This window comes from Etheostoma spectabile, chromosome 22 (genome assembly GCF_008692095.1).
Source record: "Etheostoma spectabile isolate EspeVRDwgs_2016 chromosome 22, UIUC_Espe_1.0, whole genome shotgun sequence".
Taxonomy (NCBI): domain Eukaryota; kingdom Metazoa; phylum Chordata; class Actinopteri; order Perciformes; family Percidae; genus Etheostoma; species Etheostoma spectabile.
In genome coordinates, this window is record NC_045754.1 from 7,370,116 (window position 1) to 7,387,490 (window position 17,375).

At 40.7% G+C, this 17,375-nt stretch overlaps 2 protein-coding genes across 6 annotated transcripts in view; both read left to right on the top strand.

Moving 5' to 3' along the window:
• The first annotated feature begins 2,048 nt into the window (after positions 1–2,048).
• LOC116672279 (uncharacterized) lies at positions 2,049–7,782 on the top strand. 4 transcript variants are annotated; one of them, XM_032503989.1, is made up of 10 exons: positions 2,049–2,139; positions 2,551–2,616; positions 2,823–2,959; positions 3,351–3,456; positions 3,625–3,679; positions 5,595–5,683; positions 6,569–6,646; positions 6,747–6,848; positions 6,972–7,094; positions 7,544–7,782. In XM_032503989.1, exons 1-10 carry the CDS (start codon positions 2,050–2,052, stop codon positions 7,586–7,588), a joined length of 891 nt encoding a protein of 296 aa, XP_032359880.1. In that variant the 5' UTR covers position 2,049; the 3' UTR covers positions 7,589–7,782. The 4 variants fall into 4 exon arrangements, with proteins under 4 accessions (XP_032359880.1, XP_032359881.1, XP_032359883.1 ...); XM_032503990.1 differs by lacking the exon at positions 6,747–6,848; XM_032503991.1 differs by lacking the exon at positions 2,049–2,139 and having other exon boundaries at positions 2,552–2,616; positions 2,828–2,959.
• Positions 7,783–10,305: 2,523 nt separating this feature from the next.
• Positions 10,306–17,375, top strand: part of anxa13 (annexin A13) — an 8,534-nt gene continuing 1,464 nt past the window's right edge. The window contains exons 1-10 of one of the 2 annotated variants that reach the window (XM_032503987.1): positions 10,306–10,571; positions 11,806–11,881; positions 11,992–12,086; positions 12,228–12,398; positions 12,599–12,632; positions 14,158–14,237; positions 14,476–14,544; positions 14,625–14,726; positions 15,055–15,130; positions 15,377–15,489. In XM_032503987.1, the coding sequence (XP_032359878.1) occupies positions 10,557–10,571; positions 11,806–11,881; positions 11,992–12,086; positions 12,228–12,398; positions 12,599–12,632; positions 14,158–14,237; positions 14,476–14,544; positions 14,625–14,726; positions 15,055–15,130; positions 15,377–15,489 (831 nt within the window). In that variant the 5' untranslated portion in view covers positions 10,306–10,556. The remainder of the gene's footprint in view (positions 10,572–11,805; positions 11,882–11,991; positions 12,087–12,227; positions 12,399–12,598; positions 12,633–14,157; positions 14,238–14,475; positions 14,545–14,624; positions 14,727–15,054; positions 15,131–15,376; positions 15,490–17,375) is intronic. The other variant, XM_032503988.1, reaches the window with a different exon arrangement.

Sequence of the window (17,375 nt, forward strand, 5' to 3'; positions counted from 1 at the left end):
GTCAGGTGATTGGGGAACTGGTGAATTTAAAAGGCGGAAATATAGATTTGTGTTTTCCTGCCTTTTCAAATGGAGGGAACACTCAGAGGACGACTGGTGGGTGGGAGAAGACCGGCAGGGTCTGACATGACGGCAAAGACTGGTGTGTAAACAGGGTTATTAATCAAATGCAGATAATTGTGGAGATGAAGCAGTTGGAACACATTGGGCTTAATTGTGATGAGCATTTCTTTCTATTTTCTGACATTTTAATAGACTACATTATTCAAAAATGAAAAGATGGAAGGATGAAAAACATGCCCTATACAAATTCTAATAATAGAATTAATCCCACCCAGCTCCCAAAAACAGACTCTCTATGAATACAATTAAGGACAATTCTAAAACACGATGAGCCTCCATTTGGCATCTATTCAGGATTGATTGCACAAAATTATCATAAACTCAAAAGGCTAATCTGGACAGGATGAGGCCGCCTTTGTCTCCTATCTGATATTAGACCAACTCTGGGTAATGACTTTGGCCCAGACCGATATGCAGTATTTTTTGGAGATGAACTCTTCAAATATTGGCAATCGAGGTGGCATTAATCACTGGGCTCCTCCTCTCCAACTGGGGTTCATTAGATATTTATAAGCCAAATTATATCTAAACTGCTTATACAAGTAAAATGATGCCAGTAACAGCGACTTATGGTCCTGTACAATACAGCTTTCCTCTCATTATCTCTGCTGCAGACAGTACTAACTACAATTGTTTGAAATCAGTGTCAATTACAGTCCCTGTATACAGTACGTGACGGGAGGTTGGGAATATCCTGTGCCCAATGTGAAACCCCTTGCATTCTCTATTGTAGGGAAAAAAAAGAGCCTTTTCCCTAAGTGCTGAGACCTCCCTGCATGCAACCCTCTCCTCACGTTGTGGGGAGGGAACCTCAAGACATATCTCCCAATTAGGGAAGCCCTTCAGACACGTGTGCTGCCTGAGAGGAGTCTGCTGCGGCCTGCAAGACCCTCCAAGTTACAAATCACCAATCTGACAATATAAATGTCAAAACACATACTGTACACTGAACCACACACACACAGACACACACACACACACACACACACACACACACACACACACACACACACCACACCACCACCCCACACAACACACACACACCAGCTGTGAATTTGAAGCACATCTTTGTATTTTTGTGTGAGTATAGGCCTTAGTGTGTGTGTTTGTGTGTGTTTGTGTGTGTGTTTGCAGTGTCTCTTTCAGTGTCACTGTATATCTTTGTTGACTGAGCTTGTGTTTAATGTGTCAGTATAAATTATTACACATTTTACAAATGGAAATAATATGCTGGCTACCCCCCCCCCCCCCCCCCTTCTTCTACTATTAGAAAAAAAAAACAGAACAAAGGAAGAAAGAAGAAACGGCATGTTTGCATTTTTAACCCATGTGTAATCATGAGTTTTATTAATTAGCACGCTCTGCTTCTTAAGTAAACTGAATTAAAAGAAAGGACAGGTTGGAATTTCACTTGCACCCTGGACTTAAATTTAACTTTGTTTTAGAGGAAACAAAGATTACACACATAGGGTACACATAAACCCACGCCTACATAAAACACTAAAGTACTAGTCTGTGATTTATATTATATGAATATAACATAAACAATATTATATGAATATAACATAAACACATCCTAAAACCATAATCAAGTGACTTTGACTAACATAAAACCTCCAGTAGGCGACACTTGTTTCTTCTTTCTTTTTTAATTAATAATATTCATTTTTCTCCCCACATAGGCTACATATATAAAACTCACATAAACACCAACTTTTCTTTTATTAACCAACTTTATTGAAGGCAAAAAACATTACAAAGACGTATAAAATATGACCAAGAAAAATTTACAAAAACCTAGGTCTACTAGGGAAAAAAAACTTGTTGAGAGGCGTCGCTCGGCTCTGCCCCCCCCGGGCTGGGGCCCCCCCCCCCCCCCAGCCCCCTAGCGGCGGGAAGAACTCTACGTCGTGACGTCAGCAGAGGATGACGCGTTCTCGTCATCATTCTGCTGATTTTAAATGTTTACAAATAAAGTTTGACCGCTCACGGTCTGCTCGAACCATCACATCAACGGTAAATATGTCTCACCGGTTCAATACCACATGTCGCGGTTGTGAATGTTTTGGGTTTATTAGGCCCCAAAATCTAAATCTGTATTTAAATGTAATGTTTATTTTCGGAAATGACAGTCTGCAAGAAAACACCAAATAAACGCAACGATCGATTAAAAATGAAGGAAATTACACGTTAGCAGAAGTTGCATTTATTAAATATGTGCAGGCGTGTAACTCTCATTGTTGTCACTATTAACTCTAGATAGATAGATAGATATAGATAGAAAGATAGCTACAGATAGATAGATAGATAGATAGATAGATAGATAGATAGATAGATAGATAGATAGATACTTTATTCATCTCAAAGGAAATGTTAGTAGTTCTCATGCATTATCATGTTGATGCATATCTGTTTATCTCTATCTAGAACACCATGGAATGGGATGAGAAGTCACCACCACATTGGCATCAGTGTCCATCTGGATCAGCAGTGGTTTGTACATTTGTAGGCTGTTGCTTTATTAATGCACAATGGAATGTATTGGGGGGGGTGGACATGAGTTATTGGGCTTTAACAGGGCACTTTACAGTTTATGTTTTAATGTGCTCCTTCCACTTTCTCTGCCACTCTCTGCAATAGCTTTTTTTTCCCTCCACAAATGCTTATGACATTGTTGCCTGGCTTTGTGATTTCCAAAGGGCAGGAGAAATGTGGAGGTGAACAGGGAAGAGTCCAGCAGTGACCGGGTTGAGCTGACGATGGGGGTGAAAACATCCAAACCCAAAATGTTGGTCGAGCTTTCTTCGGGCTTGTGTGAGGACATTGAAGCCTTCAGGTGAGTGACATAACAACAACAAGTTCTTCAGATAGATAGATAGATAGATAGATAGATAGATAGATATTGATCCCAATAAAATGGGAAATTATAGTGTTACAGCAGCAAACTCTGTCACACATCCCAGAATATAAATATGAATGAAATTCTAAGATACAACATACATACATACAATATACATGAAATAATAATAGGATAAAATACAAGAACAAATATTTAAATACACAAGTTGGGAATACAAAAATGTGCAACTGCTTATGTGATTATGTTCATCACAGCGAGGATGAACATGAGAATGATTATGCCCTCAACACTTTTGCAAAAGCAGAGGCATCACGAAGGGACAAAGGCAGGTCCACTCATCTAATAATCCAATTTGTTTGGATTTCAGGTGCAGAAATGGCCTTTTTGAGTCACCACCACCACTCCGTCTTTCACCAGCGACTGCGCCAGCACAAACCCAGATGCCAAGCCCGAAGCCCAAGGCCAGGATGCTGGTGAGTCACAGCCATACCGACGTGTGTAAATGAAGACTAATCGAGCGTTCATTCAGAGGAAACAAAAAAAAAAAACTGTCTTTCATTTGACGTCACCGGTCTTAATCACTCAATTATAGCAATTTCCAGAAGGTAACTGTGCTTTATCTTCACTGTTTCTGCCTCCAGGTAGCATGCAGGCAGCTGACTGACAGGAACGAGGCGGCCTCTCTCAAGGACCAATGTGAGATCATTCACACACTGTTAGTCATTCACTCTCAATCATTTGTGCTGGAAATATATGAATCATACTCTGCGTGTGTGCAGTGTGGTATTCATGATGTTTAACAATACTCAAAAGAAAAGATAACACGAGGACAAACAAGACAAAATGAAACCTTATTGCAAGTAAGAGGCATCTGAAGGCAATTTAACAAGTATGACATGAGCGAGAAAACAAAAAAAGTATGCGGAAATGACGTGGGGAGATCAACAAGGAATTGTTTTCTCACTTTGGTGTGAAAGAACTTGCCTGGTCCTAAGCCCTGATCTCAGTCAGTGGTGATCTCGGATCACACGGTGATGATCCAAAGCCTCTTCATGAAACTTCATTCAATCATTAACTCAAGCGCTGTCAAGAATGAACTTTGAAATTCAACTAGTATGAGCTGTCATTACACTTTACAGATGCAACTGCCTCAATCATGGACTACAACTATGCACAACGACTGTAAATAAGCTTGCGTGAACATATAATCCCAGTGTTGGTAAAACAGTGAGAACATAATGAATACACAGTCAGTATTATGCGGAATATAACAATGAAATACCTACCAGTGTTATACTTGCTCTGTGTTTAATTTGAAATAAAAGAAGACAGGTGTTTATGCTTAATGGAGAACAGAAATGAGATTAAATCCACATTACAGATCACTGAAGTAGTTATATCATCAGGCTGACTTGCCTTCATGGCAGTACAACCCCCCCCCCCCCCCCCCCCCCCCCCCACACACACACACACACACACACACACACACACACACACACCTCCACTCACGGGCAGCGTGAAAATGAGTCAGCCTCATAGTACAACTTATTATGAGTGTGCTTCGCTACAGTGGGAGCCAAATGGATAACTCATAGAAAGGCTTTTTGGAGGAGACCGTCTGGGTTACGAAATAGATTTATTGATTCATGTTATGCGAGTCCCTGCTTTCTCTGGGCCATGCTATTAAGGTTTGGAATTTAAAACATATTTCACCAAAGAGGAATTTAGGTTCAAATCATATTGTGTTCAGAAAGGGGGCTTGAATTTCTCAATATATACTAAAGAGAGTGGATGACAGAGAAAGGCAAGGATCAAATGTTACGCTGTAGCTTACACTGGATACTGTAGTGGCTGTAACAAACTCTTATATTTATTATTAAATTAATCTTAATGTTATTTTCTATTCCATATCAAAAACAAGTTTCAGTGACAACCTCAAAGTGCATGTTTTGTCCAACAGCTGTCCAAAACCAAAAAATATAGCATTTACAATGAAAAAAAGCAGCAATCCTCACATTTGAGAAGCCTTTAAAGATGCAGTAGGTAAGATTTGTTACTATACATTTTTTACTTTCTGTCATATTTGCTGAAACTGACCTTATGTTTGAGTAGAACTACATCAGGCAGTCCCTTTAAAAGGGCCCCACCTACAGTCTGTAGTACAATTTGCAAAAATCCACCGCTCCCTGTTAAGATGCACCAATCAAGGTCTGGGGGGGGGGTCTAACTGTGTATCAATTACTGCTCATGCACACACATTCATTCTCCCTTGTTGGGGGAGGGGCTTAGGAGACCATTTTGGGCTTTAGCAAAAAGGGGGGGAGAGGGACTGAGAAGTTGTCGATATTTAAATTCTTTGGCTAAGTCGTGGATCTTCACAAACCTAAAGCACCTTTAACCACAGTTTGTTTTGCTCGATAAATGACTTAAATGATGAACCAATTGCTTGTCAAAATTGTCACTTATTATTTTGCTGCTCCATTAATTGCCTTAGCTCTAGATATTCTCACACATACAAGGGTATACACAATGTCAAAATATATATTACAACACCTAATACCCTATCATTTCGGTTGAGTTTTACTGTTTCCTGTTTATTCTGTTTCCTCAGCTCCTCTGCCGTTGCTAACCCTCAAAGGGACTGTAAGTCTGGCAAGCACTGACCCCAGGAGGCCCTCTTCAGTCCACGCATCCATCACTGTATGTTCTATAGCTAAAATTGCTGCTGTTACTTTTTTGTTGTTGTAGATGATAAGTGTTAACAAATCCAACAAAAAGCCCAAATCACAATGTGTTAGTCTGTCTCTCAATACTTTTTGACTTTCCCAGCCAGCAACAAGAACATTGAATTATTTTTTTTAGAAAACATTACTTAAACAAGAATCATGCTCTCGTTAGGGACTATTTTTTGGAAGAGGATTAATACGCATTATGTGCCTGGCACCAGGACGGTGTACTGTATGTGGGATTGGCCCATAATAAACCATAGTGGCAGCGTTCATCTGTGTGAAGGATGATGTCATCCATTTATACTTACTGTGAACGTTTGCAAATTACTGTATAAAATACCACTTCTATAAAAAACTGCACAGCCCTTTCATTTTGATTCAATTATGTTGTACATATTTTTAAAATATTTGTGTGTTAATTTTGTTCTATATTCTGTATGTCTCTTGATTTTTTTGCGTTACTTGTTTATATTGTTAATTTCATTTTCTCTCACTTTGTTTGTTATGCACCAAAGCAAATTCCTTGTATGTGAAAACCTACTTGGCCATAATCCAGATTCTGATCCAGTGCAGCAGTGCAGCTCACTGATGCTTTTTTATTAGTTTTGGGACAACAATGGAGCTCTACAGCACAGAGGAATTAAGTACACCCAGCTACATAGGCAACACTTGTTAGTAGGAGCAATTCATTGCTGGTTTTGTCTTTTCATGGGATTTGTTGGCAATTATAACAAATATTTATAGGATCTTACCAGACCTATTTTTGGAAAGTTTAAACTGTTGTTAGTGAATAAGACCACTAGATGGAGATGTTGATCCATGTTCAGCTGTGATTAGAACTCAACATTTCTTCCAGGGAAAAGCTTCAGTATCAACTGCTCAGCTACAAGAAGCACGGAGATTGAACGGGAGGTCGGCTAGCGTCACCAGAGAGGTCACCAGAGCATCTTTCCTCAGCATAAAGAAACCCAACATTACTAAACGTTCTTCCGAACAATGTTCCTGTGTCACATTTGTTTCATGTATTTCTTTAGGAAAACAAAAGTCAATATTACAGAGACCTTACCCGGCAGGTAGAGGAGAGGAAACAGCAGTTGGAAAGGGAGAGAAGTAGAAATGCTGTTGAAGAACGAAAGGTTACTTTATAACATAAAGAATGTAATAAAGTGTTAATTAGGCCTCTGTTCTTTCACAATAAGATTGACGGTAGATTACTTATGTGTTTATTAATGGTGTCACTATTCTCCTGCCATCTGCAGCACATTGACACCATGCAGTACACCATGTGGGGGATGCCGGGATGTGGCGCCCCAAACTACCACCTGGGCACAGTGAAACGGACCAAAAGCCTCAACGATGCCGGGATTTTACCCCAGGAGCAGGTAAACAATGCACCGTCTATCTGCCGAGCGTTGTTTCATGCAACAAAAGCCTAGTGTACTCAGGAGGTCTCCTGATCGCACTGGCTTTGACAGAAAAGAAACCGAAAGAGAGTCTGCAGCCACGCGAATCCTTCTGTAACAATGAGGATTGTGGTGCTGTTACCATCATGCACAGTACTACCTCTATAGTCATTTAGGAGAGAAGTGGTAGTTCTCTTGACAATATTTTTTTTGCAAGTAAAACTCTGTTCTGACCTCCTTTCCACACATTGCATTCGTCTTGTTGCTGTGGAAACTCAAACCTCTGTCTGTGGCTCTCAACAGAAGGAGCTGCACAGGCTCTAAACAAGTTGTGTTTGAGTTCTAAACATAAGTCTGGGTTTTCAGCCAGCATCACATTACAACCTGTTTCTTTGGCTGGCGCATCTGAATGCTGTCTTTGTTTCCAGACCAGTGATAAAGGCTCCAGTGGGACCCTCTTCCAACGCCTGTGAAATGAGACCATAACATCCCCAATGCGGGACCACTGCGAGCTACGGAGCAGCCAGGCAATTAACACTCTCTGACTTTTGTCTTCAAGTAATGTTAACTTCGCAGCCATGGAGATATTTGGGCTGATTCAGCAGCAAATTCTGATGGTGGCAAAGACAGAATTTCAATAAACTCAGACCAAGAGAATGGAAACATGTATAGTATGAACAACTCGAGAACCTGAAACAAGCTGCGTGTGTTGCAGCAACATTTTCCACTTTGCATAACACAAATGGGCTTGAGGACTGCATTGATTCTTCTCGAGGAGTATGATAGTGTGAGAGTGATTTACGCAGAAATATAAAACAATGGATTTAAATCCCACAGGGCATATCAACCCACAGTTTGGTTGCATTTGTATTTGTATTTATTTAGTATTACTGTATACTTCCGTTGAGCTGGGGGACTTAGAAAAGATAGATTTAAATAAGAATGGTCAAAATCAAAGCAGCAAAAGAGGCTGAAATATCCTGACTTTTAGTCTTTAGTGTGAGTCAAGCTTCAAAAACACTGGATACGATTCCCATAATGCAAGTCAACAGCAACAAAGTCAAGTCCTTTAATAATCGCTAGAAAGTATATAGTCTTGCAGCAGTCAAGTTCAGGTCAAGTGTTAAAGGAATAGTTTGACATTTTGGTGAGATGAGAATAGGATACCCCTCTCACATTTGTGTAGTAAATGCCTAGCAAGAGGCGGCACCAGGTTAGTTTAGCCTAGCACAAATACTGAAAACAGGGAGAAACAGCTTGCTGGCTCTGTCAAAAAAAACACCTACGCAAAGCTAACCAGCCAGCTTAATGAGGGGTATCAATCTTCTCATCTACATCTCAGCAAGAAAGCAAATAAGCATGTTGTCCAAAAATGTCGAACTATTCCTTTAAATGTTGTTTTGTGTGGACTAAGTCTACAGCTCTGGTGTTAGGAGGGGCTGGGAATCAAATCAGAAACCCTATAATTACAGGACATGTCCAACAACTGAGCTGCATGATAGAGAAACACTCATAGGTTAAAGTTTGATTAACACACACACACACACACACACACACACACACACACACACACACACACACAAAGCAAAGATTGATTGCTGGAATGTTTGAGATTACATCAGCCTACACAGTTCAAAAGTTGCCTTCCTACAGATTTAAATCCTATTGATGAACTGAATATGTTGTTACTGTAATTGAGTCACATCTTGCACAATATATTAAAACAGCTACATTTTTTGAATAGATATTTTGGCCAAAACGTTTCACTGATTGATCTTTCAGGTAATTTGCAGATAATTACATAGTGAGGAGAGATGAAGAGATGACTCATCCTTGTCTAATTGCACGGTTTTGTTAGTGTGACATAAAATGAACAGTTTACTCAGACTCTGCATGTAGCTACTAAGTTTCAGTAGGCTAAAGGGCTTTATTGTGGAGGGCAGCAGCAGCTCTGCTCCTCAGTGGGTGAGTAATTATGATGTAGGGCTGGATGTAAGGGACAGTGAGATACCAATGGTTAGGCTGCAAGGTTGCTTATTATACTGTGGAGCTCTAAAATCGGACCTCATTGGTCATTGTTGTCTCATGTAGACATTGTACACTAAAAGCAGAGAAACTAATCAACAAGTTAGAACTTTATGTGCTTTTACTATTTCATAAATTAAGGTTTGATGAAAAAGGTATTTTATCAATGGGTTGCTCCTCTGTGTCATGGAGGATCTGGAGTGTACGAAACGGAAACTTTCCAGCTGCGTTTGCTTGAACAGCAGCAGTTACCCCATGTCCAGAAAGGTCAGAGGTCATGGTCAGCAGTAGTACATCACCCCTGCAGAAACAGGGGATTCAGCATTTTGCTCAAAGACACAAAAAAAAGTAAATTAGGGCTGAAGGATGCCTAAAAGTTCTGGCTTGATCCTGTGTCATCTGGCTGAAAAAAAGGAATCTGACCACTAATAATCGCCATGATGTTTATAAACTGTCAAATAGTCTAAGGGCAGTAAAAAAAAAAGAGTAAAAAATTAGAAGTAGGGCCTAGCATGAAAATGGAAGAACTCAAGTAAAGTACTTTTAAATAGATAAAATAAAGCACTTGTAGATTTGAACGCAGGACTTGTACTTTTTATTTATTTTTACAGCTATTAATTCCACTCAGGAACAATATTCTTTACAAGGTGTCATAACATTGGCACGCTCATTACGTATATGGTCAAATCCACAGGAGAATATGTCCAGACGTACAAGGAAGAGAAGAAATGAAAAATAATGAACAACATTGAAAATAAAAAGGACAAACATCAACTTAAAACAAAACATGGGTTAAGTTCACCTGGCAGATCTAATCAGAGTTAGTTCTAACGGTCCTCCATCACCGTCATTAGGCTACTTTATTTTATTTACAGACTCAAGGTCCAGATAAGAAGTACACACAACACATTACAAGAGGGGTACTTAATGGTGCCCATCTTTCAATGAAAAGTTCCCTCTGCAATCTCAACGAATATGTAATTTTATCCATAGTGTAAACATTTCTTAACATTGTTAGTCATTCAGCTTGGTTTGTCGACTCCTTTTTAAGCCATTTTATTGCAATTGTTTTCTTTGCTGCTACCAGTAATATCTGTAATAAATACATCTTCCTGCAGTGTCTACATCTGGTTTCATCCCTAAAATTACTATCAGAGGGTCTCTAATCAGTTCAACAGTCGCTGTGGTACTTTTACTTGAGTAAAAGACCTGAGTGCTGTTTCCACCCACTGACCCTGGGATACTACAGTGATTGTGGATGGCAATGGTTAACGGTCCGTGGTGACGTCACATGCTGGACTCTGCTGCCTGCTTTGGGCCCATAGACTTTTTTTTGGGCCGCGGCTTATCCGGAGGACAATTATCACAAACTACGACTTTTTCTCACCAACCGCAGCCGGAAAATACATCCTCAAAATGGGCAACTGTCAAGTAGGTACCTTTGTCTGAATTGGTGTTTGCTAACGGTTAACAGCGCTAATAGCCTACTAATGCGCCGTTAGAAACAGAACAAGAACAGAAGTTATGTTTCCGTTACAGAACATCTTTAACAATCCGCAGTCTGGGTGATAGCTTGCTAGAATTTCGGGTCGACAGATCAAGATTTTAATCCAAAATAAAGGTTAGCTAGAGTTTGGAGTGAAGTCCCAATAAAATATTGTATTTATCGCTTATTTTACATCGGGATTCGGACATAACGCTTCTTTCGCCGTCAATCCCTGCGAATAACGTACAACGTTAACGCTAGCTAGGCTAATTCGTGGTTAATCTATTATTTCAACTGAAGTCGAGAGTAATGGTGTCAGATTCATAATACTTTTGGTGTTTCTTTAAATGTAAACGTCGCAAATGACACGGTGTGACAGAGCCGTGTCTGGGTTTACGCAGAGGAAAGGACCACTCCCCTGCGGAATTCATCACTGCACCGTTGTGTGTGTGTGTGTGTGTGTGTGTGTGTTGAGATGAATCAGTAGGCTCTCTGTGTATGTAGAGTCCATAAGTGCATCGATGGGGAAGGGAGGGAGCGAGGGAGGGTGTCCACTTTTGTCCGATGTCTGCCATGTTGGTGCCTCAATGTCAATGTGCTCATTGTTTTACCTCTTTGGCAAAATCTTGATCAATCCACTCAAAACATATTTATTTTTGATTCACACTTGTAAAGTAAAATCGATTTATTTGATTCACAATTGTATAACAGAAGTGCTAAAAAGTACTCAAAAGCATCCAACTTCATTAAAAAAAAAATGTTTAGAAGATAAAATGATTACATAACAAAATATTTTGAGTATACCTGATTCTGTGAAGATTTTGTTAAGAGTTTACTATACATTCTCCTTGTTATGGGACAGCAAAGTGGCATTTAACTCTTTTTGAATGCGGGGGATGGGTATAGTTATTCTCAGACCCCTGTTGGCCCCAGAACAGCACATTGGCTAATGCTGCTATTCGTGCGGCCCCGACCAAGTTTGTTTAAAGACTTCTGGCCTTGAATTCCTCAACCAAAGCATTGAGTCATTGTCCTCCCCTCCCCCATCTGCCACCTGCTGCTCCATTGCTATCACAAACCCCTCTGAACTTCATTCAGATTGATACAATTAACTAAACATTATAGTAAGCTCATTTTTGCTTCATATTGTATCTACATAATCTTCTGTTATTCCCCCAGCCCACTATCGTGCACTATGAGGATTTTGATGTTGTGGCTGACATTAAGGCCATCCGTAAAGCCTGCAAAGGGTTTGGTAAGTTGTAAAAGTTGAATGTAATTCTAGTAATGTCCCTGTAAGTGGTAACTCGCATATTACAGTGTTTACAGTGCACTGCATCTGTCTTTGTATTGTCTTCTCTACAGGAACTGATGAGCAGGCCATCATTGACATCCTGGCAAACCGCAGCGCAGCTCAGCGTCAGGAAATTAAATCTGCCTATTTTGAAAAGTATGATGATGTGAGTGCCATTCATTAATTCACAGCATAGCATATAATCTCTACAACAACACCAACCATTTTTAATAATTTCTTATTTGTAATGTATTCTCCTTTCTTCCCCTTTCACCGATCACAATTAAATGATCTTTCTCTGTGATAGGAGTTGGTGGATGTTTTGAAAAAAGAATTGTCTGGGAACTTTGAGAACGCCATCCTTGCCATGCTGGACCCGCCTGTCATCTTCGCTGTGAAGGAGCTGAGGAAGGCCATGAAGGGAGCAGGCACTGATGAAGACGTCCTGGTGGAGATCCTCTGCACCGCCACCAACGCTGTCAGTCACACACATAGACCGTCAATAATATACGGTCTATGGTCACACACAATAAATTAGGAGTTAAAACCTCAACAATTTGTGTGCCGTTATGTTCAGAGGATTTTTATCTTTGACATATAAACAATCAAATAAGTTTTATATATGTATATTTTTGTAGAATATTCAAACTTTGTATTCCCTGCAATTGTTTCACACAGGACATTGCCATGTTCAAGGAATGCTACTTTCAAGGTAAGCCAATGCAAAAAATGATTTTTATTACTGGATACTTGTCTTGACATCTCACCCACTGTTGCTAAATGTCACTATTTCCATTTCCAGTATTATGAACCCTGGAGGAAATGGCTAAGAGTGACTCATTTGCATCCGTAAATACTGTAGCCTACTATTCTTCTTGTCCCTTTACAGTTACACTTTGTTTAGTCAAGGCCCATCCTGCTGCAACTTCCTGTTCAATAGAACACAGTGCTAATAGCTGATTATATTTACCAATATCTTTTTTCAGTACCCAAGGGTTTCTTAGCCTTTAGCCATGTGTGAAAGGAGTGCTATAATTCTTGAAAATATATTCCAAACATAATAGTTTCTCAATGTCACTTTCTAGTAAGGCATTGTAAGGTAATAATTAAATAAGTGACTGATTGGGGAAAAGATACTTTAGGTGCCTGTGCTTGCAACATAGTGAGCTTATTGGGTTGCCAGCTGGTTGTCGTTAGCTTGCTGTTTGCTATAGGGAGATAGCTACAGAGGTTTGGTTAGTTAGCCTAGTTTTAGCTGATGGGAACTTCCTGCTCATTATTCCTGAAGTAACTGCATAGCGTTCATAGACTGTATACAAAGATGTAGCGATAGGCGCTCACCAGATCTCCTGCCTTGCCTGGATTGGAGGACAGAATCTTGCTCCTCATTTCCCCATTTTTTTGCCACAGCTGATAAATTACTCAGACGTCTTCCAGCTGATTGATGGCTGTCCTCCAGAGTGATCAGAACTGCGTCCATGGTGACGCTCTGCTATGCATGGAAAGGGTCTGTTATAAAGAATTAGCACACCACAGAATGGCATCGGACTCAACCAAGCCATATAATCATTCAGACTAAACAGACATAGTGCCATAAATTCTTGCTTAGTCTTGGACGGAATAGTGGCAACACTACAAGTATGACACCGACCTAGCCTGGAAATCCCGACCCAAATCTGAAAGATTAAAGGTCTGGCATCGAGAAATGAAAGTCGGCCACCTCGAGGGGCGGCACCAAGCGTGCATTTGAAAATCTCACTGCACGCAATTGGATAACACTACTAACAATCACTACAACACACGGGGTGACGTATCCAGAGCCCCATACGCTTAGCTACCAGCTAACTGGTAGATTAAACTGTTGTTTGTTGTTGTTCAGCTCACCTCTAGCCCGCCTTCATGAGATACACCGATGTGATTGGTGCAGCTCAGCTACAAGGGTATAGTTAATGAGCAGCATTACTTGATGCCAGAGTAACTCGCTGAGCAAATTCAAATTGCGCTTTTGCGAGAACTATGGATTTCAAGGGTAACACCAACCAGCCCCCAGACCGAATATTGCATGCTGTTGTCAAGATCAGGGAAAAATGATACACTCATTACAAATTTAAAAACAGACTGCATGTGACAAACTTATATTGGATGGTACAAGAGTATCTAGTTGTGAGCTTCTGCTTTAAATACTGAGGCATGATATAAACACTGTCACTTGTCTTTTACTTTGTTTACATTTTTAGTGCATGAGCGTGATCTTGAAGCAGATATTGAGGGAGACACAAGCGGGGATGTAAGAAATCTGCTCATAGCTCTATTACAAGTAAGTGGTCTTGAGTTTCTACTCCACTGGTGTAACTAAATTCCTCCCGTTTGCTGTTGGACTGAAATTGAGCTCACTTTCGCTGTGCCCAGTCATTCCCTATGAATACACACACTCACACACACACTCACGAGGGTGTCTGGATTGTGGCCAGTGTGTGTGTGAGGGCTTTAGTTGCTTCAGCAGAACAGAAAGGTCTCACTACGCAGCAAAGGTCATCTTACTTTTCGTCTTCCAGGGTAACAGAGATGAGAGTTACGAGGTGGATGAGGAATTGGCTGAACAAGATGCTACCTGCCTGTTTGAGGTACTGTTTCAATGCAATAATGAATTCACAGCAGTTTCATTCATCCTGAACAATGTTAATATTTGCGGTATCTGATGCAGGCTGGAGAGGGTTGTTTTGGGACAGATGAGTCCACTTTCAGCTACATCCTGGCCTCCAGAAATTACCTGCAGCTCCAGGCCACCTTCAAGATATATGAGCAGGTAGGTTTGGGTGTCACGCTGTCCGTAGATAGCTGCAGTGATATTGCATATCAGTATATGTGACCTGATTTCATCTTCAGCCAGCATGTGAATATGTGACCTATTTCATCTTCAGCCAACATGTGAAGTATTTGGTGTTGGTGTCTTACATTACGCTTAGGAAGTGTTTTTGGTTCTTGTGCACGTGCAAACAGACTGCAGTGCAGGAGGCTTTCTTGGGGCTATAATTATAAGATTAAGAGGACTTTAGCTGACCTGGAAAATGAAACATTACCAGTTTAAGGCTTTGCCAGCTTTTTTTATTCAACTAGTTATTTTCTCTCCATAGCTTTCTGGAACTGAAATTCTGGATGCCATTGAGAATGAGACTTCTGGGACACTGAAGAAATGCTACATCACTCTTGGTTAGTAAGAGTTTCAAAATGTGTAATATTAAAATGCAGTTTACTCCATCTACAAACTGAATTCAGACCTGAAATTAGTTTTATTGCCCAAGAAAGATGACACAAAAAGAATAATCAAAATCATAATGGTAAAATATAATACCACTATGAGTCAGAGGAAACGGTAGAGTAAACGGACTGTATGGAACGTCTATACAGGGTGAACAGCGGTGAATGTTAATGTAACCTTTCTTTCCTTAACCCTAGTGAGAGTTGCTAAGAACCCGCAGCTGTACTTTGCCAGACGTTTGCACGACGCAATGAAAGGAGCGGGCACTGATGAGGACACCCTTATTCGCATCATTGTGTGTCGCTCTGAGGTAACTGCATGAAGAGATCAACTGGCCGAGTCAAATCTTCAAAGCGGTTTTCATTTCTTTTCGTGGGATAAGTTAGGTTAAAGCTCAATACCACTGAGGTTTGTTTTCTGCAACTCATTTTAGTATAGTTTAGCTACAGAAACAACATCACAGCTCAGATCTCCAGATCTCGTACTTAACCACCACTTGAAGTTATTTGATCAATGTTTAATTTGTTTAATTCCGGGTAACTGAGCAAACAGGCTATATATACACTCACCGGCCACTTTATTAGGTACCCCATGCTAGTAACGGGTTGGACCCCCTTTTGCCTTCAGAACTGCCTCAATTCTTCGTGGCATAGATTCAACAAGGTGCTGGAAGCATTCCTCAGGAGTTTGGTCCATATGACATGATGGCATCACACAGTTGCCGCAGATTTGTCGGCTGCACATCCATGATGCGAATCTCCCGTTCCACCACATCTCAAGATGCTCATTGGATTGAGATCTTGACGTGGAGGCCATTTGAGTACAGCAAACTCATTGTCATGTTTCAAGAAACCAGTCTGATGATTCCAGCTTTATGACATGGCGCATTATCCTGCTGAAAGTAGCCATCAGAAGTTGGGTACATTATGGTCATAAAGGGAGGGACAGGGTCAGCAACAATACTCGGGTAGGCTGTGGCGTTGCAACGATGCTCAATTGGTACCAGGGGCCCAAAGAGTGCCAGAAAATATTCCCACACCATGACCCACCACCACCACCAGCCTGAACCGTTGATACAAGGCAGGATGGATCCATGCTTTCATGTTGTAGACCCAAATTCTGACCCCTCACCATCCGACTGTCGCAGCAGAAATCGGACTCATCAGACCAGGCAACGTTTTTCCAATCTTCTATTGTCCAATTTCGATGAGCTTGTGCAAATTGTAGTCTCAGTTTCCTGTTCTTAGCTGAAAGGATGGCACCCTGTGGTCTTCTGCTGCTGTAGCCCATCTGCCTCAAAGTTCGACACTGTGCGTTCAGAGATGCTCTTTGCCCGCCACCTTGGTTGTAACGGGTGGTTATTTGGTCACGGTTGCCCTTCTATCAGCTCGAACCAGTCTGCCCATTCTCCTCTGACCTCTGGCATCAACAAGGCATTTCCGCCCACAGAACTGCCGCTCACTGGATGTTTTTTCTTTTCGGACCATTCTCTGTAAACCCTAGAGATGGTTGTGCGTGAAATCCCAGTAGATAGCAGTTTCTGAAATACTCAGACCAGCCCTTCTGGCACCAACAATCATGCCACGTTCAATCACTCAAATCACCTTTCTTCCCCATACTGATGCTCGGTTTGAACTGCAGGAGATTCTCTTGACCATGTCTACATGCCTAAATCACTGAGTTGCCGCCATGTATTGGCTGCTTAGAAATTAAGTGTTAACGAGCATTGACAGGTGTACCTAATAAAGTGGCCGGTGAGTGTATATTATATGTGTGTGTGTGTGTGTGTGTGTGTGTGTGTGTGTTTTGTTGGATGTGTGTGTGTGTGTTTGTGTCAAAGACTGTATTTCCCAGCATTCTGGCACACTTTTATGCATCAATTTATGGTAGAAATACGTTTATTTAGCCTATGTGAAGAAGAAAAGCACATGCCATTTCAAAATATATCCATATATTATAATGGTAAGTATATTGTGACCTGCCATTGCGCATTTTAAAGTGGGTATATTTAAATCCTGGATCTTTCTTAGTGGGTATACTGGGTATACTGTGTATACCTGCGTATACCTACATATCACGTATACTACACCACTGTTAACCTTTTTACTTTAAAATCATCTTAACAACAGAGACGACAGAGATCTCTGCCTCCCCACATTATTTTTGTCGGAGCGTTCAAAATGACAATTTTGATAT